Raw genomic sequence first — 27,749 nt, 5'->3', positions numbered from 1 at the left:
TATCTGGGCTTCCCAGGTGGTACTAGTGCTAAAGAACCTGCCTGCCAATGCAGGAGACATAAGAGATGTGGGGTCAATCCTCGGGTTGGGAAGATCCCCTGGAGGAGGACATGACAACCCCCTCCAGTGTTCTTGTCTGGAGAATCCAATGGACAGAGAAGCCTGGCAGGCTATAGTCCATAGGGTCACAAAAAGTTGGACATGACTGAAGTGACTTTAGCATGCAAGCACATATTCATGTATCTAGGTTTTTTCAGCCAGGTTCAAATAGCTGTTCGCTCTCTTCTCACTGTGTGATAAAGGGCATGTTTCCTAACCTGCCTGGACTTTCACTTCCTCACCCATAAAATGAGAATCACAATACACTCAATATTGGTGTATTACATTAGGGAATGCACCAACACTGTGAAGGGTACAGTAAGCATGCAATAAACGGTCAGTTGTGTGTGTGTTTTTTAACCGGGTTGCTGTGAGGATTAAATGAGATGATGTGTGTGTGCAGCGCTTGAAATTTAATAAATCAATATGAGTTTTTTCTATTCCAGGTAACTTTTTAGATACAGTCATTGAGAATGTACCAAAAAAAAAAAAAGGCAACGGTAATTGTTCTTTACTGCATCGGGAAACACACAATGTATGCTGCTTACCCATACCATGTTCCTTAATATTTAATGACCATGAAAAGAGTCTTTGGGTCTTCCATGCACAATTAAAGTGGTAAAGGACATCCCCAGAAGTATGCATGTATAAGAAAAACAGTCTAGTCTTACTATTTTGTCTTTTGAGTTTTATGAGCTGGTAATAGGTATACATTGAGGATTTAAAAAATTATTTTTGGCAGTCACCTGACAGTTTGTGGGAGATGATCCAGTATATACTAACCATTCAACCGTGAGTCAGAAACACTATTAAAACATGATGGAAGGGGAAAGAAGATGAAATGAACAAAGCGTCATCAAGAGATCATCTGTGAATATCTGATTTCCATGATCTTATTGCAGAGAACCACATATTCAATGCTGAATAGTTTCAGTTTCTGCATACACACTAACCTGAGATTAGGTCAGGTGAGAAAACAATGTTAACTGAGATAACAGTGAGGAACAGCTTAGGTAAAGTATGGTAATCTAAAAGGCTCCCACAACAGCAAATGTGATGAGGAAATTGTGGCTTTTATTTGATATCTAAAGGTAATCCAGTCTCTACTTCTAATGATAAATTATAAAAAGTAATCATTTCTAGAACTGACATTTTCAATGAACAGGGCTATAGTATTATAATCCTACAGGTAATCAACAATGCTAGGTCCTCACACTGGCTGTATTTACCATGGTAACTAACACTTAATTTTGTTTACTTGCAACCACATTTCTGTACAAAAACATGAACTGAGTAGCTTGCAAATGCAGATGTCTCTAGAATACCTTACATTTGGTGAAAATATTGTAAAGGAATTGCTTTGTGTATTCATGACCCAAAGCATATGTTACTAGAATGGGATGTATTATTTTAAACTTGTCCTTGGTTCTTGCTTTGATGATGAGATTTTATGCCTGAGTAATTATACTTTAAAATCAAGATGAATTATAAACAAGATGCATAATGGATTAGAGGCAATGGGTTGTGGAGAAAACCTCAGGTACCTTATTATAAGAGATCGGTCTTTATCCCCTAATCTTGCCACTAAAGATATTACTGTAGTTATTGTCTGTCCATAGGAGCTTAAGTGAAATTCACAGGACATAGGTAAGTCACCAATGCAGATCATAGTTTGTATGTATGTCTAGTTTTTCTTGATTTTTTTCATATAACATTTGCTTTATTTGTGCTAATTTATATTTTCATATAATGACGGAAAGTTCCTAAAATTAATGGGAAAGTACATTTTAGAATATACTATTAATAATATACTATATTTAGATAATAACATACTATATTTAGAATATACTATTAATAATATATTATATTTAGAATATACTTTTAAATAAGCCTGTTGATTATAACCAGATGAGTTTTAACATTTAAAATCTGGAATGGAAGGGGTGTGTGTGTGTGGGTGTGTATGTGAGTGAAAGTAGATTACATTAAAATCATTTGCTTCTTTGCTAATATTTTTCTTCATAAGGGAAGAGTATTCTTTTAATAAATGCAGAAAATATATCTGTTGTAAGTTTCTCTTCAAGATGTCTAAAGGTCAATCTTGATTACTTACTCAGTATCTTGTATAGAAAAATAATATTGTAGAACCAGAGAATGTTGGAACTACAAAACCCAACCTATAATTTTACAGATTGGATAACTATATAATAACTAAGGCTGATAGCAATTAAGGGATTGAGCAAGGTCACACAGTGAGACAGCAGTGCAGCCAACATTCCTTGGGATAAATAAAATTCCACCTTTTGTCTAGAAAAATCTCAAATTCTCTCCATCTTTTATCTTTTTTCATGTTCATTGAAAAGGTAGCATATTCTGTATGTGCCTTTTTCACTGTCATTTTTTCACATCTCCACTGTGTGTACGTATGTATATTTCACATGGATTGTTATTTTAAGTACAATATACATACTTATTGTGCTCGGTCACTCAGTTGCGTCTAACTATTTGTGACCCCATGGTCTGTAGCCCAGCAGGCTCCTCTGTCCATGGAATTTTCCAGGCAAGAATACTGGAGCAGGTTGCCATTTCCTATTCCAGGGATATAGTTACTGGTGTGTGTGCAAAAGTATATACGTGTATGAAGGAGTTATGACAATAAGGAGATGGATTATTTGTTCATTCAAATAAATATTGCTGTTCAGGGCAGTCACAGAGCTAAAAATCTATTCCAAAATATTTCACAGATATTTACAGTTATGAAATGGTTTTCTGACTATGTGAAATTCATATGATGATCGCTAAGTTGAAATGGCATTTCAATTTACAATGGAGATTTTATATGTATATTTTCATTTACATTAATCTACACGATGATTGTACAGGTTAAAAAAACCCCAAAGTCCAGTAACAAAAAGCAAATGCCCTGTTCAGCTGGAGAAGTTAGGGGGGATTCACCCAAACAAAATGCCTTTCTCTTTTCATCATGCCATGCCACCTCTCAGGAGAGTCACAGTCATTGTTTTAAATTTGTATTTCACCTGCCTTGAAAGCCATACTTAATAGAACGTCTCAAATCCTATTTACAAAAGCTATACAAAATTAGAGTCCTCCTTCATTATCTGCCAGGAGATTAGTTCCAGGAGTCTCTGTTGATCCTTAAATCTGACTCGGCTCTCTCATATCCATGGATTCAACATTAGTGGATTCAACCAACCACGGATGGAATTTTTGACTGCAGGTGGTTGGATCCATGGAATGGAAACTGGTGGAGGACCCATTGTATATTTACTGAAAAAAATTCATACATAAGTGGATCCAGGCAGTTCAAAGTTGTTCAGGAGTCCACTATGTTTGAAAATAAAACACAGATGTATAACTATTTATTCCAGTAATAATACTATTAACCACATTAACTAATAGTGACTCCACCAGGCACTGTGATAAGTGCTTAAGTTCTAGTTCATTTAGTCTTTCTGTGATTCTTGGGCAGTAGAAGGGAGAGATGTTAAAAATATCTAACTGGTGTATGTGGTGGCCACCAACCAATCTAAGAGGAAAGAATTTGTGCTGTAGAGCTGGAGCAAGCCCTGGAGGCCCCTCCCAGGCCAGCCAGCTGCTGCACTGAGGGGTCTGAAGGGGAGGAACCAGGCGTGGGGGCACTTACTCAGGGTCTTGGGTATTTACCAGCTGAAGCCCAAGCAAGTTTATAAGCTGCATAAGGTCTCAGCCTTAGCATATAATGAAGTAGAGATTCAAACCCAGGTCATGTTGTCAGCAGTTCCACCTTTCCCTAGATCATACCCCGAATCTGCCTGCAATGTAGGAGTACCCAGGAGACCTGGGTTTGATTCCTGGGTTGGGAAGATCACCCTGGAAAAGGAGATGGCAACCTACTACAGTGCTCTTGCCTGGAGAATTCCATGAACAGAGGAGCCTGGCAGGCTACAGTCCATAGGGTTGCAAACAGCTGGACATGACTGAAGCAACTTCAGTTAAGTCACAGCACACCAGGCTTCCCTGTCCTTCACCAACTCCCAGAGCTTGCTCAAACCCATGTCCATCGAGTTGGCGATACCGTCCAACCATCTCATCCTCTGTCATCCCCTTCTCCTCCTGTCTTCAATCTTTCCAAGCATCAGGGTCTTTTCCAAGGAGTCAGTTCTTCACATCAGGTGGTCAACTTCCACATCAGGTGGAGTTTCAGCTTCAGCATCAGTCCTTCCAATGAACACCCAGGACTGATCTCCTTTAGGATGGACTGGTTGGATCTCCTTGCAGTCCAAGAGACTCTCGAGAGCCTTCTCCAACACCACAGTTCAAAAGCATCAATTCTTCCGCACTCAGCTTTCTTTGTACTCCAACTCTCGCATCCATACATGACCACTGAGAAAACCGTAGCTTTGACTAGATGGACCTTTGTTGGCAAAGTAATGTCTCTGCTTCTTAAAATGCTGTCTAGGTTGGTCATAGCTCTTCTTCCAAGGAGCAAGAGTCTTTTAATTTCATAGAAGTGACTTAGTACAGCACAATTAAGATTTAATATTTGTAAAAGTTAAATTGGTTCAGTTGGTAAAGAATTGGCCTGCAATGCAGGAGACCCAGGTTCCATCTCTGAGTCAGGAAGATCCTCTGGAGAGGATGTGGCAGCCCACTCCAGTATTCTTGCCTGGGCAATCCCGTGGACAGAGGAGCCTGGTGGGCTACAGTCCATTGCCAGAGTTGAACACGACTTAGCAGCTAAACCACCACCACACAGTAAAAATCTAGAAAATTCACCAGTTCTGAAGATAGTCAAATGAATATCTCAGAAAGTAACAAATGCAGTTTTAAAAATATAATGACTGAAGCAGAGTGGCACTGTCGGAACAATATATGTCCTTCTGAGAAGCCTATGTTAAAGGGAACAGTCTGATATTTATTGCCTAAGTTCTGACATACTGTATTTAAAAACAATCTCTCAAATTCTCTCAAATCCCAATATAATCTTATCTCATAATCACTGAAGTTTCAATGTCTCTAACTGTTCATAAAGAAGTGCCAAGAAAACAGATCAGATGCAGTAAATGGGCTTTAAGAAAATATTATTTCCTGTTTCATATTTTTACAAATCTTTTAATTTTTATTAAATATTTCCCTTGAGTTGTGATTCCTACTTCTAGGGAACAATAACATCATCTTCTTACTGCAATCACATACTGTGAGTGGAAGATCAAATAAAATAGGTTGAGGGTATGCCTGAAAGTAAAACCGATTGCACCAAAGGTAGTCCTGGGAGTATTTCCATTCAGCTGGTTAAGTAAGTCGGGCTTAAGCAGGTTAGTCGGAGCCAGCTTACCTCACAGGAAAAGCCAGAATAGCCTGGGGGACAATCACATTTTTCTATCAAGTGAGCTGGAAGAGTCACTGCTGTGATGCGTCCTTGTTCAGCTACCTCCATTGAGATTTCAGAAATCCTGGAAACAGCAAGCAAATACTTAGATGGCAGTACCAGTAAATTAAGCTCACCTAGCGAACACTCAATCCTGCAAGAGGGGTCTTCCCAAGGTTTTGTTAACAACCACAAACTCATTCTACTGTTTTGAAGCTGCTAAATTCTAGGGGCGCTATGTTCCACATCTTACCCCTGCATTTTGACTTCCTCAAAGCGTGAGATTCCACATTAGCAAAATATTCACATAAATCATAAAGTGTTTAGGAAATTAGATGTCTGATGTCCTGTTGAGAAGTTATTATAAAGAGTTTCCCTCTGCTTCTAAAAATGTGAGTGGCTTCAGGTAGACATGGCCAATTAATTAGATATTTTCATTCTTTCAAACAGACAACCCAAGGTCATTCTCTGTTGGCAAATCTCCTGTCATTACTAGTTAAATTGCTTTTACTTTGCAACTGGTCCCAATTTCTTGCTCTTGGATCTCTGAACATTCTTTCAAGAACTTTAGAACACCACCTAGAAAAACAATGTTTGAGCATAATATAGTAATATTGATCTCTTTCTGAAGATAAAGAACCTCTCAAACTAACTTAACCCACCTTTCCTATTGGTGGAAAGGTCCTTGTAATTGAAAAAAATTATTCACAGTGAAAATACTGATACTTTTTGCAGTAATTTGAAATTATACATTAAAAATATATGCAGTCCATAAACTCAGACTATTTCATGACTGACTAACTGGTAACATGAAATGTTCTGCAAATAAACTTTTAAATGAGACAATGAATAGTTTTGCTTCAATAAAAGGCACCTCTAAAAGCTTAAGGAGCTTGAATCATAAACTTTATAACAGGCATAGGTAGGTTTTATTGGTACTGAATTATGAATGCACATTCTGATTTGGCTCCTATTGTAATCTGAGATCTGAAGACCAGCCAGCCTTTATGAAACACATGTTCAGTTAAAATTCAGATTTCATTCTCCTCTTCTTAGAGAGGCATAGCATTTGTGATATGTAAATAAACCACTCCCCTCCTTTAAGGAGGACTCTGCATTCTCTGAAGGAGTAAGAAGGTAACCTGGTGTTTGTTGAGAAATCATCTCAGCTGGTATTTCATGGTATTCTATAACCTGAGGAGTTACTAGCATCATCTTCCTTCCTCTGGAACATACACACACACAACAGACTAGTGAATATTTAAAAATCAAATGGAACCTGAATGGTGTTATCAATAGACATTTCTGTAACACATTATCTTTTTTTTCTCCCGGGGAATGAGAGACTGACTGTTTTGCCTGAATCAAGGATTTAGCCAAACTCCAAAAAACAAAGTTGTTAAGATCTTCAAATAAACTTTTGTAAGAGAGTAAAAAAGCAAAGAAAAAAGGAAATTTCAGCGTTGACATGTATGAAGTTGGAATCTCAAACCACATATATAAAAAACTCTTTGCTTCTGACACTGTCTAAATTTGTAACTGAATAAAGAAGTGGGGTTCTGTCTTAACTATGTTGAGAGGAAGACTCAAACATACTTCTGATCTTTGTCAAAATTCCTTGTCTTACAAAATCAAGTGCTGATCCACTGGTTTCTTTGTTTTTATCGTTACTAGGTGTTCACTCTAGTTTTTATTGACTCTAGAAAAAGTGAAGTATTTACTTATTTTAATGTTTTTAAAAAGGAAATCCTAAGCCAAAGTATATTATTTAGTGAGGTATATGAAATAAAGTGATAAGAGAAAGGGACTTATGGGAAAAAGCAGACTTAAGGTGCAGAAAGGTGGGATCAGTGTGAGAGGTGAAGAAAGCATGATGAAAAATGCAGGAGAACATCGTTTCTATCAGATCTACTAACAAAATGTTCTGTGTACTAGCAAACTTTTTTACTAAAGCAGGGAACAATTTTCAAAATAATATATTTGCACACTCACAAGGTTACTTGCGGTCTTCTACAATATGTGAACCTGTTTGGCTTCTGTCACCTAATTTATATTTGATATTCTAAAATAATTAACAATATAATTGACAGGATATTTTAGTTCAGGCTTTTTAAAATTATTTCATGGAAAGAATCTCCTGCTTGGGATTGACATATACACATTTTTATATTTAAAATACCAATAGATATCCAACAAGACCCTATGATTAAAAAAAATAATCTCCTGTCAGAAATAAGAAATATGAAAAACAAATCAAAGCAATACAGACTTGAAAGTGAATTTTGGTCCTTGATTTTGTCTCTACTTCTGGTATAATCACAAGAGCAATATGGATCTTCTACAATAAAAAAAGGATTTTCTGCCACATGCTTAATAATGGAAACATTTGAAACATGGTATTTTTAGATTCATTGATTTGTCAATGAGAGGGTTCATAATTTTGTTTTCTTTTGCTTTCCTGCATTGATCTACTATTTTGTTACATAAGATTATTTTTAAATATCTATTGACATATTCTTACATATATAATAGAGACACTAACATGCCAGAGAAACAGACTATCTGTAAAAACTCAACTTTCTGCCTCCATGGTAAACATTTAGCTACATCTGTATAGTTCCTCACTGTATCTCATTAGATAAAGTTTTTGTTATACTTGAGGCACATGACCTCAAGTAAACATGTGTACTCAAGATGTTGAAGTATCACCACTTCTCCATTATTTATTTTCTCGTTATTCTATCATTTTTATGTATATCTTGCTGCTAATTCTTCCCCCTCCCTGGTCCATGGTATATAAACATGCTTACTTGTCTCTCAGATTAAACAATCATCCCTTGACCTTTGACATGACCTCTTTTTTCTCTTTTACAACTTTATTCACAGAAAACAATAGTCTACACTCATAATATTAGATTCATTGTGTCCCATTCATTCCTCAAAACTTTGAGGCTCTTTCTGCCCTAGAACTTCACTAAAACTGGCATGGTAATTGTTACTGGTGATTCTAACTTTCAAAGAGCCTCATTTTAATTGTCCTCTCTGGGTCATTAAAAAACCATACCCACACGTTTACAGTACTCTCATCCTTTGGCTTTCATGACAGTCATTTTTGCTCTTTTTCTGTGTACTTTCTTATTCAATGTGATCCCCAATCTTTCACATCATAAGGCAGAGGGAAGATGGCTATATCGTGTGATACACTGGAGTGAGCGGGTGCAAATGCATATGGTTGGAAGAGACAGGACCAACTTGGCCCTGCCCAGCTCCCCTGAGGGTTGAAGGAGGACACTTTCTCAGCAATCTCACAACGTATTTATAGCCCAGCAGCAAACTCTCTCTACCCTGCAGGACATCGTCTCCTGAATTTCTGCTTAGCATCTGAAATTCACCATGTTGAGGATCAGTTCAATATTTGCCCCCTTAATCTTGCTTCTGGTTCTGTTTCTTTTGTTGGCGTAATGGCGGTGATAACTCACACCAGGTGACCTGGATGTCATTCTTGACTAATCTTCTGTCATCACACTAGCAACCCAACTTCTAAATCTTTCTTGTCTCATATCTCACTGTTCTTTCTTATAGACTTGAGAAGAAGAAACTAACTTGGATATCTATTATAGTTTACCTGCTTTGTCTCATGATATTTCCATATGTAGCCTTGATAAGAATATAATGGATATCATATAGTACATCCAAGAAGTCTTCACGGGTCACAGTTCTGCTGATTCGAGGATCATCACCATAATACTTCCATTCTTTCTGTTAACAAGAAAAGAAACCACTGTGAAGAAACTCAGTGCAAATCCTTTGGCAACATGGCACCCAACACCTAACCACCTTACCTCTGTCATTTCAATTTCATGCCTTGTCAACTGGCCAATCAGAGGAGCAGCCACATGCCTGATGATAATCCTTGCATGAGCAGGAGTTCCACCTCGAATGATAACTTGCGGGTTGTATGTAGAGAAACCTGTTTCTTCCCTAGCCTCGAAATAGATGGTGTACTTGAGTTTACCGCCATAGGCCATCAACTGACGAAATAAAATGAGAAATGATGAGTTAGACAAATCTCCGAATAGCATTATTCTAAAAGCATGTTTTATTTTGCTCTCATGTGACTTCAACATTCTTGTCCTTACCTTCTTTCCTTCAAATTGTTCTGGAAGTTTCCAATAAAAAGGTTCCAAATGGAGCTCTTGTCTCACCAGGTCCATGTGTGCAACGATCTCCGGATGTTGAAAAATGATGCCTTTTGTAGTCGTGTGCTGGAGGGCCTCGTCCACCAGCGGCAGGATGGTCTGCTCAGGCTTCAGCGTCACCTGTGTGGGAATCAGAACACAGCAGGGGGCTGAGTGTAAGTCTTTGGAGGTCTTCTCTAAAAGGACTGCGTAGAGACTTCCCTGGTAGCTCAGGCTGTAAAAGGACTGCGTGTCTATCTGCGGCCCGGCCGCCTTATGATGAAGTGTTCTCATGAGAAACATAACTCACGGGCAATGAAGACAGGAGAGGCGATAAACCCTTTGGACTTGTTTGCCTAGTGAAATCTACAACATCAGTGAAACTGGTCTTTCACACTAACAAAAAGTAGAGTTGGAAAGTAGGAAGGGTTAAAGGAAAATTAAGGTTAAAAATGAACATTTTTCCACCCTAAAGAGCGACTATTCTCTAAGGCTGGTTGGAATAAATGAGCGACCAGTTCAGATTTTCATTACTACATGAGCACACATCTACTTTCTTGCTATAATGCTCTCGCTCTGCAGAAGGCAGCCTCTTCCCATCCCCAGACATAACATTTCCCTTGTAATGTTTTCCTTGCTCACTTGGCATCTATTTCCTTATCCACAGCAAATGAATACTTTTAAAGAAAGAATAAAAAAGACATCTACTCCCATCATCTAATGGCACACAGCCCCGCTACCAGCTCTAAACGTGCTCGGGGAAAGGCTGCTCAAATACTTTGCCGTTTCCTCCTGCCCCTTGGTGCCTGGCTAAAAGACGCCAGCAGGAGCCAACGTTACACCATTACAGGGCCCAGCAGGGCCTCACTCACCCACGCACGGATCAGCCCTTTGGCTTCAGAGCACTGGGTAGTGGCGCCAAAGCAATAGCAGCTGCTGCAGCCAAGTGGGTTCTTGGCCTCAAGCCCGAACGTGCCAGGCCGGCACCTGTCACAGCGGATCCCTTCCACATTCACCTGAAGAAAGAGGAGACTTCTTCAGAGTCCGTATGGGGAAGTTGGGAGAGAACTAAACTCAGGAGAATGTTTAAAGAAAATGAAACAAAAATAAATAAATAAAAGAACACTGTATATTAGACTCACATCTCAAATAGCAGAGTAGGTCATCTCTGTTAGCATGTCATTGGTCTAGAAAACATTTTATTTATAACTACATATGTTATTAAGAATATTGTATATTATTTTCTTTTAAATTTAAGCAGCACATTTCCTACTATTCCAGGTGAGAATTATGAAAGAGTCATTAGAATTTTGAAAGTGAAATGAAATTTCACTGATTCCTAGACAGTGATGTGATGCAAAGTTGTGAAAAGCAAGAAAGATGTTAAAATATAGATTCATATAGTTATTCTGGAATACTGAATATACACACATATAGCATGTATTAAATGTAATATATAACCATAACATGTAATAATGCACCATCATACTTTTTGTTTTGTCAAGGACTTTTAATGGCAGAAGCTTTCATTTTCCTAAATTCTCAAGACTCCACAACCTCTCCAGATTTCACCTTCCTGTTTCCTCGGACCCTCTTTGCATAGACTTTTCTTGAAAATATACTAATACTTCTGATCTAGTCTTTACTGCATTTATCCTGGGATTGATTTTCCAGAAATATCTTAGGGGGAAAAAATCCTTCTTATCATTTTTAATCAAATGTTTTTCTACATCACTCAACAATATTAATGAGGGCTGAAATTTGCATATAGTCACTGTTTGTAATGTCAGTGTTTATACTTGATGAAATTTTACTGAACTTCCACATCAGTAAATATATTTTTCAGTGTACAGTGATTGCGGATTAATTTGAAGAGTAACTTTTTTAAAAAATAAACTTTATCATTTAGCTGTGGTTTTCTCTAGTGATGCTTAAGAGAACTGACTTCTTTTCTCTTCCAGATTATTTTTGTTTAAGAAAAGTGAATATATAAAGAGAAACTAAACTTTACTTTCGAAAATATATCATTCATTTGAGCTAGGGGAAAAAAATTTGGTTCTGGTTGAAAATAAGTTCTTAAAAAGCAGTGCTTATCTGTATGTCAGGAAAAGTCTCTGTGTCTGGCAATGAATTTTCACATGTCTTTCTTTTTGGCTAAATGATGCAGGAATAAATAACTGAAGTTAAAACAGCAATGCAAATAGAACTGAGTAAGGTGTTTGTTTTCTTTTTCCTTCCTGAATTTCAGCAGCACATACCTTACAAGTGCACTGCCCAGTCTGATCGATGCAGGAGCATCTTTTAGTCTCTAAATCGCAGGTTGAGTCATCAGTCCCTGGCAGGAAGCAGTCACAGGGACTGCAGTGAGGGTAGTTCCAGTGACCTCGAGTGCACTCTGTACATTTTGCACCAGAGAATTTTGGATGACACTTGCATTGGCCCGTGTTTATATTGCACTGGAAATCCAAGGAGCCTACTGAGCTGCAGTTACAAGCCTATAGAGGAGATAAAAACAGCAACAATTAACACCATTTCACAGGCAATATCTTTAAATTTTAATTCTAATGCTTCTATGCTTCCATTAAGTACATATTAATCATGTGTCTGTTATATGCTTTGTACTGCTCTAGTTGAGTCGCTTGGGAAACATTGGTGAACATAATGCTAAAATTGCTTCCTGCACTTACTAAAATATATGAGTGTCCAGAAACCATAAAGCTATTGAATAAGAAAGAAACTGCATTTTCTCTCTTTGTGGTGAGGAGAAGTTAGGTATAGATTTTCTTCAAACACCTCTTGTTTCACAGTAAACTTCTGACAAAGCCATTTTACCTTATCATTTCATTTTTACAGCATTTATTGTTTAGAGACATATATTACAGTTTCGTCAAGGGAGAGAATATATAAATATAACACAATGGAATAAACATGATATAATAGGCGAAGTGCAAAATCCTATGAAAGTATATAAAAAGTACCAAACCAGATGTGGGGAAGCCAGGGAGAATTTAGAGGAAAAATGATACTAGGATTTTTTTTTAGAGTTAAGTTTTGCAGACAAGCCCGATTTGAGGTGTCTTGCTGGTAACCTTTTTTTCTTCTTCCTAGATATACATAGGATCTTCTCTTAATTTAAGTAATATGATATCTTGCTAGAATTTATACAAGTTTGAGTCTTTTAAAAAATTAATTTACTGGAACTTGGTGAGCTCTTTCAGTTTGAGAATACAATTGTTTTTTAATTCAGTACTATTTCTTCAACTTTGTTATTGATTTTTACTCCTGTTCTAATTTATCAATTTTCTTCTTCAGGATCACCTGTAATTCTGAAAGTACATAGTTTCTGTCTACCTGTCAAATCTATAATGTACTAATGTCTTCTGCAGTCACCTCCCTCTCTGCCTCTCAAATTTGTTCTCCACTTTGCCCTTGCTCTCCTACACAGTGAAAACTCTGCTGTATGTACATACCATCAATGCTTATTTTAATTACGGTATTGCATTTTTAGCTTCTTTTCAATAATTTTTTTTCTTTTTTTTTTTCAATAATTTTTTGGTTTCATCTCAGCAGCAATTTTCAATTTGCTGCTCATCCACGTGTCTTGTCTTCTATTCCCTAAGGCTTTCTGCTTCTGATTTAGAGCTCAAAGCTCCTTGAATTTAAATGAAAATTTAAGTGAATTACTAAAATGTTATTTAAGATCTTGGAATACATCATTTTCAGAGATGAGCTGTGCCAAGGATCTCTCTGCTGTCTCTGAGCTCTAAACTCACTCCTCTTTGCCTTGTTTTATGACATTATAGTTAGACCCCTATGGACATTTCCCCCTGGCCAGTAGCAGAATGTTAAAATTAGTCATTAGAGGGTCCAGGAGAGACCCAAAGAAGGCCATGGTGATAGAAAGACATTTCTCTTCTGGGTTGTGGCTGTTCGTTACTATCGTCATCACTATTATTGACTTATTTAGCATGGGATCCCAGAGGTCCACAAGGATTCCAAGCTGAGCCATCAGGCCACTCTCTGCCCGCTGTTTAGGTCTGCACTTAAGCTCTGACCATGACAGGCTGCTTCTCAGTAGCCCCAGCAAGTCTGCGTCCTCCAGTGACGATGGGCAGTGTCTACAGGCCAGCACTTGCCCATAAACTCCGGGAAGTTATTTATTATCTTTGTTGCTGTTGCTGTCATTGTACCACCAGCAGGCTGCGTATCCCTGTGGTTGCCACACTCTCTCCAGAGATGTCTGAACCCGAGTATTGTTGGGAGTGGGGAACAGGGGAAGACCTTGCTGCCTTTCCGGTCCACCCCCTTACTCTTGGGGCTTCCCTGACAGCTCAGGTAAACCACCTGCTTGCAATGCAGGAGACTCGGGTTTGCTCCTCGGGTCAGGAAGATTCCCCTGAAGGGAATGGCTACTCACTCCAGTATTCCTGCCTGGAGAATCCCACGGACAGAGGATCCTGGCGGGTCCAAGGGGTCACAAAGAGTAGGACACAACTGAGTGACTAACACTTTCACTTTCCCTTCACCCTGGAAGTAGTAGCTACTCTTTTGTACCTACCACTTCAGGATCTTTTATATCCCTTTTTTTTATCCTTTTTGTAACTAACTTTTACCAGTTAACAATTCTTTATATTCTACTGTCCCTGTTTATATTGGACTTCCCTGGTGGCTCAGATGGTAAAGCGTCTGCATGTAATGCAGGAGACTTGGATTCAATCCCTGGGTTGGGAAGATCCCCTGGAGAAGGAAATGGCAACCCACTCCAGTACCCTTGCCTGGGAAATCCCATGGATGGAGGAGCCTGGTAAGCTACGGTCCATGGGGTCGCAAAGAGTTGGACACGACTGAACGATTTCACTTTCTTTCTTTCTTTCCCTGTTTAAGTTTCCCTGGTGTGGTTTCTGTCTCCCTAGAGGGTATCACCTCTCTCTGTGTCTGAGTTTACCTCCATCAGGGTTTGTACTTAAGTCTATGACCTGACTCTTTTTGGGACTTTCCTATTAATCTTCCTCCTCAGAACTACAGCTCTATGGAAGACTCATACACATAGTGACTCGCCAGATTTCCAGATCCAAGTCTGGCTGGATCTCACTTGCCATTTCTCACACTTTCATTGCTCAGCTCAATTCTTACATCCACCGCTACTAAAGCAAGGCGTGCTTCTGCTCCTGCCAACAGCTGAGTTATGGGACTCCTCTTTCCAGGATGTGATGTACAATCACCAGCGTCCCATCTATTATCTCTTTCCTGTCCAAATGTTTGGTAAAATATCTTCTCAGATTCTGATGTTAAAATATCACCTGGCCTTATTTCTGGTATCCTTATGATTCAGTATTTTTCTGTCTTCACTGTTCTCCAGTAAAAAGACCTGCAGTATGGAATGCTGCTAAAAGTTATTTTAAACTCAAAGGACTAAAAGTGATTATTTATTACACTACAAACATCGCCATAGTTTCAAAAGCATAGAACAAAGCACTGTCATCCCGCCAAGTAACTTGTTCTGATAGAACATCAGATGTAGAATGAGAATTCAAAATAAGGATGATTGACTTATCCACTTAAGTAATTTTTCCTTACTTATTTAAACAAAATTGGTCATAATCAGAAATATAAATCTATGATATGTTATGGAAACTATAATCACACAATAAATTTTAAAATTGTCTTATGATATATTTAACTAAAATAAATGTATTAGACTTTATTAACTAAAATAACTTTCTTTAGACTTTAAAATATGAAGTATCTATTTCTCAATTTATTATATAAAATGAAAGCATTAATTCTTAAAAACTAGTAAAAAAACTGGGACCTTTTCAAATTGGGAAGTTTATTCAGGAAGTTATAGTAGAGAATAAATGAGACCATTAACCATATGTTTAGATGACACTATAGCCAACATGAAACTTAAATCATAATTAGCTGTAATGTTTGTTTAGCAATAGAGGATTTACGCACTGTTCCCCTGCTAGTGAAAGATGGCAGGCTTTATATTCTACTTCAATAAAGGCTCAAATGATGTGTGTGCTCACACCTCAGCACAGAGAAATTATCCATGACACAAAGAAAGGAAAGCTATAAATCTCAAAAATCACTATTCATTGAGATTATAGTCATACAAGATTTTAAATAGTAGAATACATCCTCATAAATAATTGTGAGGGCTCTAGAAGTTGTTTGTAATTGTTCATAATGATGAAGTGTCTAGCTATTCAGAAATTTAGATTTGCAACAGTGGTTCAAAGTAATTAAAAAATTTCAACTTCAGTCAACATAGTATTTACTCAATGATCACTAAATGTAAAGATACAAAACATACAAATATTTTTAAAAACTTGGCCTAGGGTCTTCGCTGGTAGTCCCGTGGTTGAGTCCGCTTTGCAATGCATGGGACGCAGGTCAGATTCCCTGGTCCAGGGAGATCCCACACGCCGTGGAATGACTAAGCCTGTGCACCACAACTGCTGAGCCTGGATTCTAGAACCTTCGATTGGCAATGACTTAGCTCAGGCACAGCGACTGCTGAAGCCTGTAACACCCTAGAGCCCATGTTCCACAGGAGAAGCCACTGCAATGAGAAACCCGCATTCCGCAATGAGTGAGCAGCCCTCACTTGCTGCAGCTAGAGAAAGCCCGCCCACAGCAACGAAGACCCAGCACAGCCAAAAATAGCTGAAAGAACATAAATAAATAAAGTTATTGAAAAAACCTTACTTGGTCTGCATTCATCCATCATCTGTTGCAAAGCAAAACCTGGCAGTCATCCCTAAGCCTTTGCTTTCTCATTCCTTAAATAAATGAATTCAGCCATATCTTATTCAGTCATAAGAGTTGTAACTTAACCTGCCCGCTAAACACTAGTGGATAATTGAGGCCAAGCTGCTACGGGGCTTCCCTGGTAGCTCAGTGGTAAAGAATCCGCCTGCAATGCAGAAGCCACAGTCTACACAGGTTCGATCCCTGGGTTGGGAAGATATCCTGGAGGAGGGCATGGCTACCCACTCCAATGTTCTTGCCTGGAGAACCCCATGGACAGAGGGGCCTCGCAGGCTACAGTTCATGGGGTCGCAAAGAGTAGGACACGACTGAAATGACTTAGCACACACACACAAGCTTCTATCAATGCTCACCAACACTTTCGCAACAGCCTTATAAGCAACCTTCTAGCCTGAAGCTGTATAGATGTCTCTAAACGTGAGTCTGGTCATATCACTTACTATGGTTCACTCATGGAAAAAAATGGGGAATTTTGTAAGGAAAGGTTGTTTAAATGACTTCAGAATCCTCTCAACTAGCTCCTGAAAACTGATATCCAGGTAAAATTTTGGGGAAACTCTTGTGGATTTTTAAAAAATTCATTCTTAATTTCCTTGTACTTTGGAGATACATTAACATTTCATTGTGTGTAGGTATGAAGTTAGAGATGTTTCTAGTTTTATTTTAGAATTTTTTCTTTGTTCTTTGTTCTCCTTTTTGGAAAGTATCCTGGATGAAGCTGTATAAATGTGTACTTACTTTAATCATCTTTCCTACAAGTAAAATGTAAGATAGTGATCGATTCCTGCAATGATGCTATAGCAATGGATCTGTATCGTTTTGTAATATTGACTCTTGAAATGCCCACCTACAGAGTTCTACCAAAATAGAAATCCTTAAATGACATTATGAGATGAAATAAAGCAATTCACTCACCTTACACCCAGTGGTGATGCTGTGGTCCCAGCTATGAGGTGCACATTTAGAACATTTCTCTCCAATGGTATTGGGTGGGCAAATGCACCGACCAGTCTTTGGGTCACAGTTATTACCCAGATGGGAACAGTCACAAGCTTCACACGTGAAAGGATTAAAAAAAAAAAAAAAAGATATAAAGTGTTGAGTTTTACGTTTGTGGGTTTCTCTGTGATTTATGCTGTTTTATTTTCCATGCTATAGTTAAAGATCCTTGAAAATGACAACTCACCTCGTTCATTTTTCATATCATAGTACAGTATAATTCCCCAGGAGGCGGGCACGGCAACCCACTCCAGTACTTTGGCCTGGAGAATCCCATGGGCAGAGAAGCCTGGGCCATGGTCTACAGGGTCGCAAGGAGTCAGACATGACTGAACGACTGAGCACACATGCACATGAGCACCGTATACATCAGAGTGGTCGTTCAGTAAATATATACTGAGTTTCATTAATAGTCTAAAAATGTCACACATTTTTAGCTTTTTGATTAAGGATAAAAAGAACTGATGTATCAGATTTCCTGTTAACTGTATTCCCTTATATCTAAATACTATCAAGGTTAAATTTTTTAATATTTAAGTTCATAACTAAACATAACTATGGGCTTCCCTCATAGCTCAGTTGGTAAAGAATCTGCCTGCAATGCAGGAAATCAGGGTTCAATTCCTGAGTCAGGAAGATTCCCTGGAGAAGGAAATGGCAACCCACTCCAGTATTTTGGCCTGGAGAATTCCATGGACAGAGGAGTCCATGGAGTCACAAGAGTCGCATACAACTTAGTGATTAAACCAGCACCAAGTTCATAACTAATTTTTCCATAATCTATAGATTAATATTTCCTTCCTGTGAAGAGGGCAAACATCCTTGTCCATTACACATTCTCAAAGAATGCAAAACTAAGATCTGAAGAAAAACAAAAAGATTTGAGAAGATCTTCAAAAGCCATCCAAGACAAGGAAGGCATGCCATTTATTAGCTATAGTTGACCCAGTTGCTGAGTAATTTTTACTGCACCACTTCAAATCAGAGAAGCGAAAGAAAGAAAAATGCCATCAAATGCTCAGATTCAAATAGAAGACTAATGTTATAAGAAATCTTTTAGTTAGTTACATGATGATTAAATTCTTTTAAAATACATTTAGGATATTTAAGTTCACTTCTCAAGGGATCACACTTATCATTGCTCACAGGATTTACCCTAGCTGTGAAAAATGTTTAGCACAACACTTGACATAAACGTTAACCATTGTTTTTATTATTATTGTTGTTGTTACTGATTTTGAGCCAATGGATTTACTTTATATGCACCACTTACTAAGAAAAAATTTTTCACAATATGCTTAAATTTATGTGCTAAACAATTGGGACAGTTTGAATCATTACTTGCAAATAGAAATTAACCATTCAGTTAGGGAGTTTGAGATGGACATGTATATACACTGGTATATTTAAAATGATACTTTATGGCCATTCAGTTCAGTTCAGTTGCTCAGTCACGTTTGACTCTTTGTGACCCCATGGACTGCAGCAAGCCAAGCTTTCTTGCCCATCACCAACTCCCAAAGCTTACTCAGACTCATGTCCATCGAGTCAGGGATGCCATCCAACCATCTCATCCTCTGTTGTCCCCTCTCCTCCCGCCTTCAATCTTCCCCAGCATCAGGGTCTTTTCCAATGAATCAGTTCTTTCCATCAGGTGGCCAAAGTACTGGAGTTTCAGCTTCAACATCAGTCCTTCCAATGAATACTCAGGACTGATCTCCTTTAGGATGGACTGGTTGGATCTCCTTACAATCCAAGAGACTCTCAAGAGTCTTCTCCAACACCACAGTTCAAAAGCATCAGTTCTCTGGCAATCTGCATTCTTTATTTATAGTCCGACTCTCACATCCATACATGACTACTGAAAAATCCATAGCTTTGACTAGATAGACCTTGTTGGCAATGTAATGTCTCTGCTTTTCAATACACTCTCTAGGTTGGACATAGCTTATCTTCCAAAGAGCAAGCATCTTAAATTTCATGGCTGCAGTCACCATTTGCAGGACTTTGGAGCCCCCAAAATAAAGTCTGTCTCTTTCCATTCTCTCCCCATCTATTTGCCATGAAGTGATGAGACCAGATGCTAGGATCTTAGTTTTCTGAATGTTGAGTTTTAAGCCAAGCTTTCACTCTCCTTTTTCATTTTCATCAAGAGGCTCTTTAGTTCTTTTTCGCTTTCTGCCGTAAGTGTGGTGTCATCTGCATATCTGAGGTTATTGATATTTCTCCTGGCAAGCTTGATTCCAGCTTGTGCTTCATCCAGTCCAGCATTTCACATGATATACACTGTATAAAAGTTAGATAAGCAGGGTGACAATATACAGCTTTGACATACTCCTTGTCCAATTTGGAACCAGTCTGTTGTTTCATGTTCAGTTCTAACTGTTGCTCCCTGACCTGCATATAGACTTCTTAGGAAGCAGATCAGATGGTCTGGTATTCCCATCTCTTTAAGAATTTTCCACAATTTGTTGTGATCAACACAGTCAAAGGCTTTGATGTAGTCATAAAGCAGAGGTAGATGTTTTTCTGAAACTCTCTTGCTTTTTTGATGATCCAATGGAAGTTGGCAATTTGATCTCTGGTTCCTCTGCCTTTTCTAAATCCAGCTTGAACATCTGGAAGTTCACGATTCACACACTATTGAAGCCTTACTTGGACAATTTTAGGCATTAGTTTGCTAGCGTGTGAGACGAGTGCAATTGTGTAATAGTTTGAGCATTCCTTGGCATTGCCTTTCCTTGGGGTTGGAAGGAAAACTGACCTTTTCCAGTCCTGTGGCCACTGCTGAGTTTTCCAAATTTGCTGACATGCTGAGTGCAGCATTTTCACAGCATCATCTTTTAGGATGTGAAATAGCTCCACTGGAATTCCGTCACTTCCACTAGTTTTGTTCGTAGTGATGCTTCATAAGGCCCACTTGACTACACATTCCAGGATGTCTAGCTCTAGGTGAGTGATCACACCATTATGGTTATCTCAGTCATGAAGATCTTTTTTGTATTGTTTTTCTGTATATTCTTGCCACCTCTTCTTAATATCTTCTGTTTCTGTTAGGTCCATACCATTTCTATCCTTTATTGTGCCCATCTTTGCATGAAATGTCCCTTGGTATCTCTAATTTTCTTGAAGAGATCTCTAGTCTTTCCCATTCTATTATTTTCCTCTATTTCTTTGCTTTGCTCACTGAGGAAGACTTTCTTATCTATTCTTGCTATTCTTTGGAACTTTGCATTCAAATGGGTATATCTTTCCTTTTCTCCTATGCCTTTAGCTTCTCTTCTTTTCTCAGCTATTTGTAAGGCCTCCTCAGATAAGCATTTTGCTTTTTTGCATTTATTTTTCTTGGGGATGGTCTTGATCACTGCCTCATGTACAATGTCACGAACCTCCATCCATAGTTCTTCAGCCACTCTATCACATCTAATTCCTTGAATCTATTTGTCACTTCTTTCGTGTAATTGTAAGGGATTTGATTTTAGTCATACCTGAATGGTCTAGTGGTTTTCCCTACTTCCTTCAGTTTAAGTCTGAATTTGGCAATAAGGTGTTCATGACCTGAGCCACAGTCAGCTCCCCATCTTGTTTTTACTAACCATATAGAGCTTCCCCATTTTCAGCTGCAAAGTATATGATCTATCTGATTTCAGTATTGACCATCAGGTAAAGTCCATGTGTAGAGTCTTCTCTTGTGTTGTTGGAAGAGGGTGTTTGCTATGACCAATGAGTTCTCTGGGCAAAACTCCGTTAACCTTTGACCTGCTTCATTTTGTATTCCAAGGCCAAATTTGCCTGTTACTCCAGGTATCTCTTGACTTCATACTTTTGCATTCCAGTCCCCTATAATGAAAAGGACATCTATTTTGGGTGTTAGTTCTAGGAGGTCTTGTAGGTCTTCATAGAACTGTTTAGCTTCAGCTTCTTCAGCACTACTGGTTGGGGCATAGACTTGGATTACTGTGATACTGAATGGTTTGCCTTGGAAATGGACAGAGATCATTCTGTCATGTTTGAGATTGCACCCATGTGCTGCATTTCAGACCCTTTTGTTAACTCTGAGGGCTACTCCATTTCTTCTAAGGGATTCTTGCCTGCAGTAGTAGATGGCCATTAACTCAGTTAATTCTTATAAAACCCAAGTGAGGCAGATGCTATTAGTTTCCTAATTTAATAGATGAAGTTTGCAGGGTACAGTGAGGTGAGGTCACTCAGTCAAGGTCATATAACTAATTGTTGGTGGTGTGTAGTGGTAAGTTGCCTCAGTCATATCTGACTCTTTGAGACCCTATGGACCATAGCCCATCAGACTCTTCTGTCCATGGGATTCTCCTTGCAAGAATACTGGAGTGGGTTGCCGTGGCCTCCTCCAGGGGATCTTCCTGACCCAGGGATTGAACCCACATCTCTAAAGTGGGAGAGCCACTAAACAAATCCAGGCTCTTTGGTGAGAGTCATGTTTTCAAACATAATGCTACCCTGCCTGTTTCATGCTTTTTAAAAAATTTTTTCTGTTCTGCTTCTCTGGCTTAGAATGCAACTAAGTTTGCATTTCTAAAATGTTATCACCATTTCATCATTTTAAAATAATGTTTTTGATATTTATAATTTCTGGCAGTGGATATATTTGAATTTGTAGCACTTTTTCTTCAATTAAGTAAAAATGCTAGTGATAGTTGTATTTATAAAGAATAGAGTATATTTTAAAATGCAGCCTTATACACTTTTTAGTAAATACAGATATTTTCTTAGAGATTATACATAGATTCTGAGAAGATCTACAATAATAATATTCAGAGTAACTTATAATGGCTTAATTTATGATAAAAAACTGTTCATCAGAAGTGGTTGAGAATATCTTAAAGGTATTGGTTTTTAATATTCTTCCCACCCCTAACACAATTTGCTTCAGTAGTCAATAATCATGTCTTAAAATCTTGCCATGTATTTACCGTGTTCTGAAAGTATACGAATATCATCAATGTTGTACTACCGAGTTTAGTAAACAAGACTAATACTCAACCAAGGGACTGTTGGAATAGAGGTCAATTCCAGCTTAATAGCATAAAATCAAGGGAAATGCTCAAACTTCACTTTCATCTGTAGTGTTAATTCCTATTTTCTTAATTCAGGATCTGTAGGAAGGCTGTGGCTGAACATATGAGGACCCTGCTTGAGGCAGCCACAGTTAGCAACCCCAGCTTTCATTTTCTCTGGAGCTAACAAACATCTACAGCCAATCTATTTCTTTCTCAGAACATCACAGTTTTCAAGGCACCTGAAAGTGGATGAAAAAATATATATATATTTTTTTACAATACCAGAAAAAGATACTAACTTCTCTGATCATTGTACCAATTTTGCAACAGGAAAAGGGAAAGTTGAACTGTATTAGCTTGGGAGTAAAGTTTAAACTAGGATAACACTGGCACCAGAAAAATTGAGCATCTGACTTTCAAGCTGCAGTAGCCTTTGAGTGACTGGCTGAACAGAGGTCACAGTTAGGGAGGGAGACAGCAGAACTGGGATCTACTGGTGGATTTTTATTGCAGGCACAGCTATTTATAGGGCAGTGTTTCAAATTACAATGTATTTCCTTTAACTTATTAAAAACATATGTAAAGCATTAGGTTAAGCATTTTTTTGTATTATATGTTTGCCTGCTGTCAAGGTGTATTTCCTTTAATCTCCGGGAATCCTGTAGAACAAACTGCTACAGATGCCTAAATACCAAAACCAGGTAATGAATGCATTGAGCTTAGTCTCATTTACAGACCTGTGCATCCGCCTTCTTGGAAGTTGAAATAGCCGTGGGCACAGCGATCACATTTCTTTCCTGTTACTCCCGGCTGGCACCAACATTGACCACTCTCTTCACAGTCAAATGATTTGGACCCAAAGGAATTGCAGTTGCAGGGGACGCACCCTCTTGCCGATTGGAGGCCAAAGGTCTCAGGCTGGCATAGAAGTGGAATGAGAAAAATTCAATTTAAATCAATTAATTCACAATGACACTAGATGCACTGTAAGATCAGGTGGGAAAAGAGGAGCCTGTTGGCTGTAAAGGTTCTCCAGTGATGTTATGAGAATTGGACTGTCATTTAACCTGGTGGACTTTTTCTACGATGTCCAAGAGAAAAGTGCAATTACTCTGAAATTTCACTGAGATTATTGGTGGAACTAGGGTGCTCTCATTCAGCCTGTGATATTTTCACCAGCCTTTCCCTATGTGTCTCAAGATTCTAATGGCAATGTGGAAGTAAGTGAGGATGGCAATTCTATTTAAAGAAAATTTTGGTTTCATTTCTAATAATCGGAATTGGTTATTTTCAGATATTTTTAAGTCCTTTTACTTGGTAAAAAAAGCTTTCAATATTATTGGACAGCAGCCTAAAGTTAAAATAAATCTTTTTCCTCTTATATTGGGTCTAATTTTTGTCATATATCCATGAATACTTCTAATCATCATTACATTATAAATGTAACTCTTAGGTTATGCCTATACTGACAAAAAAATTGGTGCAACTAACATCTAGTTGCTTGGGTTTCATCCTAACAATCAAAGTTGATTTGTGAGAACACATATCAAAGCACCAAATTAGGTAGATGAAGGGAAACTTTCATCTCTGATGAGTTATTCATATGCATATCTCTTATCTATTTGTAACAAATGACCTTCCATGGTCCAGCATTACTAGCTTTGGCTGACTTTCTGGAAATGCATGTTATCAGACCTAGAATGACTACATTAGAAAATGCTGATGGATTAAAAATCATTCCTACCAGAAAAGTGAAAAAGCACATATCCTACTTAAAGTATGTCAGGGCTGTCTTTTAAGTAGACGTTTGTCACATTATTATGATATTTTAATCTGGAAAATTAGTCTCAGTAATTACTTCTTTGTAAAACTAATTCTTATTTTGGAAAATTAGACTTAATAATTACTTTTTGGTAAAAATAAATCTAGCTATTTAATGTGAACCACCCAAAGAGACATGATTAAGCCTCATTATGTATTTTTGCCATTATTGTTAACAATATTAAAAATAAGTCCTATAAAACAAAATCATAGTGAAAGTTAGTCTCTTAAAATGACTGTTGCTAAGAATAGTTTTCTTTTTAAATCTAAAATGGGTTGATCATGGTTGATAATCATTTTAATCTTTACATTTGTTCTTGTCTTTATTTTTAGTTCTTTATTTGTTTTCATAAAATAAATAAAATAAATAGCTCTTTATTTTATTTTAGTTCTTGACTTTATTTTTAGTTCTAATTCAGATTCACTGTATAATTAAAGAAATTGTGTGACACTGGTAACAAATGACCTAATACTTGATTCTGAAATTAATTATAAGAAAGAAAACGTAATATTTTTATTCATAAAAAGCAATTCAGTGTACAATTCTAAATACAGGCCTAGAGAAATAGTCAGAAACTGAGAAAATGCATGCATGCTTATTACAGTATTATTTATTATAATAATGAGCAACTGTAGAGGTACTTAAATGTTCAATCTTAGAGAAAAAGCTGAATAAATTAAATTATGAGGCATTCATGTTATGAAATATATAAAATCATTTAAAATCCTGTTTTGAAGCAGTTTTAATGATATGAATATGGGTAGAATATAGCATTAAGTAAAATTTCAAAAAGCAGAATACAAAACTACATATACACTATGATTTTAATTACATACCCACAAAGGCACACATACCACTCAGACACAAACAAATAGAAACTTATATACATAGAAAAAAAGACTGGAGCATTACATAGTAAAACTTTTTTAAAAAAGTAATATTTTGCATTTGTTTTTATTTCCTAAATTTTCTTGACTTAGAATGTGCATTGCAGAGACAGTACTTTACCTTCATCTTTACCTCCTAAGTTTGCTTTACTTAGCATATCTATCTATATCTATACAAATATCTTTAGTGGATAGACCAATAAAATAGTAAACTTTCAAATTATTACTTATTTAAAAAATTCCAAAGTTGATTATGTAAAGAAATATATGAGAAGTAATGTCTTATCATACTTTTCTAATATTTACCTAGTATAGTTTTAAAACCTGAAAGTCAAAGTGGCTCAGTCATTTCAGACTCTTTGTGGCCCCATGGACTATACAGCCCAAGGAATTCTCCAGGCCAGCATACTGGAGTGGGGAGCTGTTCCCTTCTCCAGGGGATCTTCCCAACCCAGGGATCAAACCCAGGTCTCCTGCATTGCAGGCGGATTCTTTACCAGCTGAGCCACAAGGAAAGCCCAAGAAAACTGGGGTGGGTAGCCTATCCCTTCTCCAGGGGATCTTCCTGACCCAGGAATCGAACTGGGGTCTCCTGCATTGCGGGCGGATTCTTTACCAGCTGAGTTACAGGTATACCAAACAGATATTACCAAATGTCAGTAATAAAATTTTAATAAATTGTTCAAAAATTTATTTCACAGTCCAGGGAAAATGCTGTAGTAAACAAATTTTAAAGAACATTCTTAGTCAGTAATTGAGATTAATGAGGTAAAACACACAGAGAAGCGAGTGCCTGCCTAGTCTCAGTGCTAAGTTTGATGAGCTCACATAATTTATTCTCATTTGGGATAATAATAAAAACTAGCACTTACATATTGTTCTTGCCATGTGCCAAGCAACATTTCTAAAGCCCTTTACAAATATGAACTCATGTAAATTCTCAAGACAATCCTGAAAGATAGCTATTATCATCAACTTCTTAGAGTGGTGAAACTGAGGCACAGAAGGGTCAAGTAATTTGGTCAGCAGCTAGCCAGTTGTGGAGTCAGGATTCCAAATCAGCCAGGCTGGCTTCAGAGTCTGTGTTCTTAGCTGTCACACATACTGTCTCAGAGGAAAAGTGGTCTCAGGACAAAACACCACTCCATACATCAGTGCTGTAGGATATGTAGTAAGAGGGCATGGATAAGGGCTCATAATTCTGCTAAATTTATGTTCTGGAGACATTTTTGCATGCTCATGCTAGTCATGTCTGACTCTTTGCAGCCCCATGGACTGCAGCCCACTAGGCTCCTCTGTCCATGGAACTTTTCAGGCAAAAATATTGGAGTCAGTTGCGAGCTCCTCCTCCAGGGAGTCTTCCTGACTCAGGGGCTGAACCCACATCTTCTGAGTCTCCTGCATTGGCAGGAGGATTCTTTACTACTTGAGCCACATGGGAAAGCCCATTTTGGAGACAGTGATCAGTTACTGTCCCTTTCTTTTACTCTAAATGTATGCATTTATTTCTGAAAAAACATAATCTCTTTTAAAGATTTCTCCACTTAATAACAATAGTAATAATAACAGCAACACTACCTATCATTACTAAAAACTCTTCCGATGTGTGTTTTACACACTCCTCTCACAACAACCTGGAGACAGCCATAGATGTGCCTGGGCAGACTTTCCTGCAAGAGAGCCTGCAGTGGGAATGTCACTCATTGACAAGCCTCAGCTTCCATTCTCTTGAATCTAGTGAAGGAGCTCATACCAAGTCATGCTTCTCCTAGTCAGTTACTGGTACACTGAAGTACTAGAATCTTCCTGCCCCATCCAAGATTCCTCCAATGGGTAAATTTTGCTTGGGCACTTCCAACTGGCCTGGCCAAGAATTTGAGATTTGGGCAGAATGCATTCAGTGAATCTTTTCTATCCATACTTTTTTTCCCTCTCTCCTTCCACATGGGCAGACCCACATTTCAGCAGAAGTCTCCCTGTACATGATGCTCCATCCCCATCACCCTTCACTGGAGCCTCCTCCAGTAAATCTCTTGGAATTTGCTCCTTGAAGGATCTGAGCCAACACACAAACTCTATGATGTAGGTCCTACTACAGATGAAGAAGCTGAATTACAAAAAGATCTAAGGAACAGTTTTACGGTGGATCAGAAGTGTTGGAGCTGGGATTTGACCTCAGGCAGTCTGATATCAAAACTAGTTATTTTAAAATGTCAATAAAGAGGCAAGAAATAAAACTATAAATTTGTTCTTCTGCCTTCCTCCCTCATCTTCCTCCCTTCCCCACCCCCCTTCCTCCTTCTTTTACCTCTTCTTTTCCTACTCCTTCTCCATCTCCTCCTATTCCCTACCCTCAGTTCTCACATAAGCTCTGATTCTCCACTGACAGGTCCTGTCTCCTGGTACTCAGCATCTTGGCCTTGGTCCTATTCCTCTCTTCCTCTCTCTCCCTTCCCAAATTCCTTCCTTCCACCATCTGTTTTGTCTTGCCCCATGAGAAGGGGGATCAAACTTTTATAGTGGAAGATACGCTGCCTTCTTATGTGCATGTTGTAGATTTCCAGTTTGTAAAAATGTGTGTCT

At 38.1% G+C, this 27,749-nt stretch overlaps 1 protein-coding gene across 7 annotated transcripts in view; it reads right to left on the bottom strand.

The window, feature by feature from the left end:
- The window catches only part of LAMA2 (laminin subunit alpha 2), a 693,967-nt gene that overhangs the window by 212,104 nt on the left and 454,114 nt on the right, over window positions 1–27,749 (bottom strand). For all 7 annotated transcript variants that reach the window (XM_043457137.1, XM_043457138.1, XM_043457134.1 and 4 more), the window contains 8 exons: window positions 23,195–23,375; window positions 17,338–17,474; window positions 11,904–12,140; window positions 10,518–10,661; window positions 9,607–9,786; window positions 9,310–9,498; window positions 9,093–9,226; window positions 5,435–5,552 (listed from right to left, as the gene is read on the bottom strand). In XM_043457137.1, coding sequence (XP_043313072.1) covers window positions 5,435–5,552; window positions 9,093–9,226; window positions 9,310–9,498; window positions 9,607–9,786; window positions 10,518–10,661; window positions 11,904–12,140; window positions 17,338–17,474; window positions 23,195–23,375 — 1,320 coding nt within the window. The remainder of the gene's footprint in view (window positions 1–5,434; window positions 5,553–9,092; window positions 9,227–9,309; window positions 9,499–9,606; window positions 9,787–10,517; window positions 10,662–11,903; window positions 12,141–17,337; window positions 17,475–23,194; window positions 23,376–27,749) is intronic.

The sequence above is a fragment of the Cervus canadensis genome, chromosome 33 (genome assembly GCF_019320065.1).
Source record: "Cervus canadensis isolate Bull #8, Minnesota chromosome 33, ASM1932006v1, whole genome shotgun sequence".
NCBI classification, from domain to species: domain Eukaryota; kingdom Metazoa; phylum Chordata; class Mammalia; order Artiodactyla; family Cervidae; genus Cervus; species Cervus canadensis.
The sequence above is the reverse complement of the archived record's forward strand: the minus strand, read 5'-3'. Positions and strand labels throughout refer to the sequence as shown.